Source organism: Egretta garzetta, unplaced genomic scaffold (genome assembly GCF_000687185.1).
Source record: "Egretta garzetta isolate BGI_Z169 unplaced genomic scaffold, ASM68718v1 scaffold79, whole genome shotgun sequence".
Classification (NCBI taxonomy): Eukaryota; Metazoa; Chordata; class Aves; order Pelecaniformes; family Ardeidae; genus Egretta; species Egretta garzetta.
In genome coordinates, this window is record NW_009260791.1 from 5,234,036 (window position 1) to 5,234,490 (window position 455).

The following is a 455-nucleotide window of genomic DNA, read 5'->3' on the forward strand; positions in this document are numbered from 1 at the left end:
TTTGTTTTTTTTTTTTTTTTTTTTCCCCAGCCGCCGAATCATGTCGATGAGCAGCCCAAAGCCGACTCCTTTCTCAGTGTCTGACATCTTGAGTCCTTTGGAGGAAAGCTACAAGAAAGTGGGCATGGAGGGCAGTAACTTGGGGGCTCCCTTGTCAGCCTACAGACAGTCTCAGGTTTCTCAGCCGGCCATGCAGCAGCACCCCATGGGCCACAACGGAACAGTGACTGCCGCCTACCATATGACAGCGGCAGGGGTCCCCCAGCTCTCCCATGCTACGATGGGGGGCTACTGCAATGGGAACCTGGGCAACATGAGCGAGCTCCCGCCTTACCAGGACACCATGCGGAACAGCGCTTCGGCGACGGGATGGTACGGCACCAACCCGGACCCCCGCTTCTCCTCAAGTAAGTCAGCCCGGGGCTGGGTGGCGGGCGGGGGGTGGCCGCGGCACC

General features: G+C 59.6%; 1 protein-coding gene across 1 annotated transcript in view; it reads left to right on the top strand.

Moving 5' to 3' along the window:
* The first annotated feature begins 37 nt into the window (after positions 1-37).
* NKX2-1 (NK2 homeobox 1) overlaps positions 38-455 on the top strand; it is a 1,582-nt gene continuing 1,164 nt past the window's right edge. Inside the window, exon 1 of the mRNA XM_009646684.2 lies at positions 38-407. Within this exon, the coding sequence (XP_009644979.1) occupies positions 41-407 (367 nt within the window). The 5' untranslated portion in view covers positions 38-40. The remainder of the gene's footprint in view (positions 408-455) is intronic.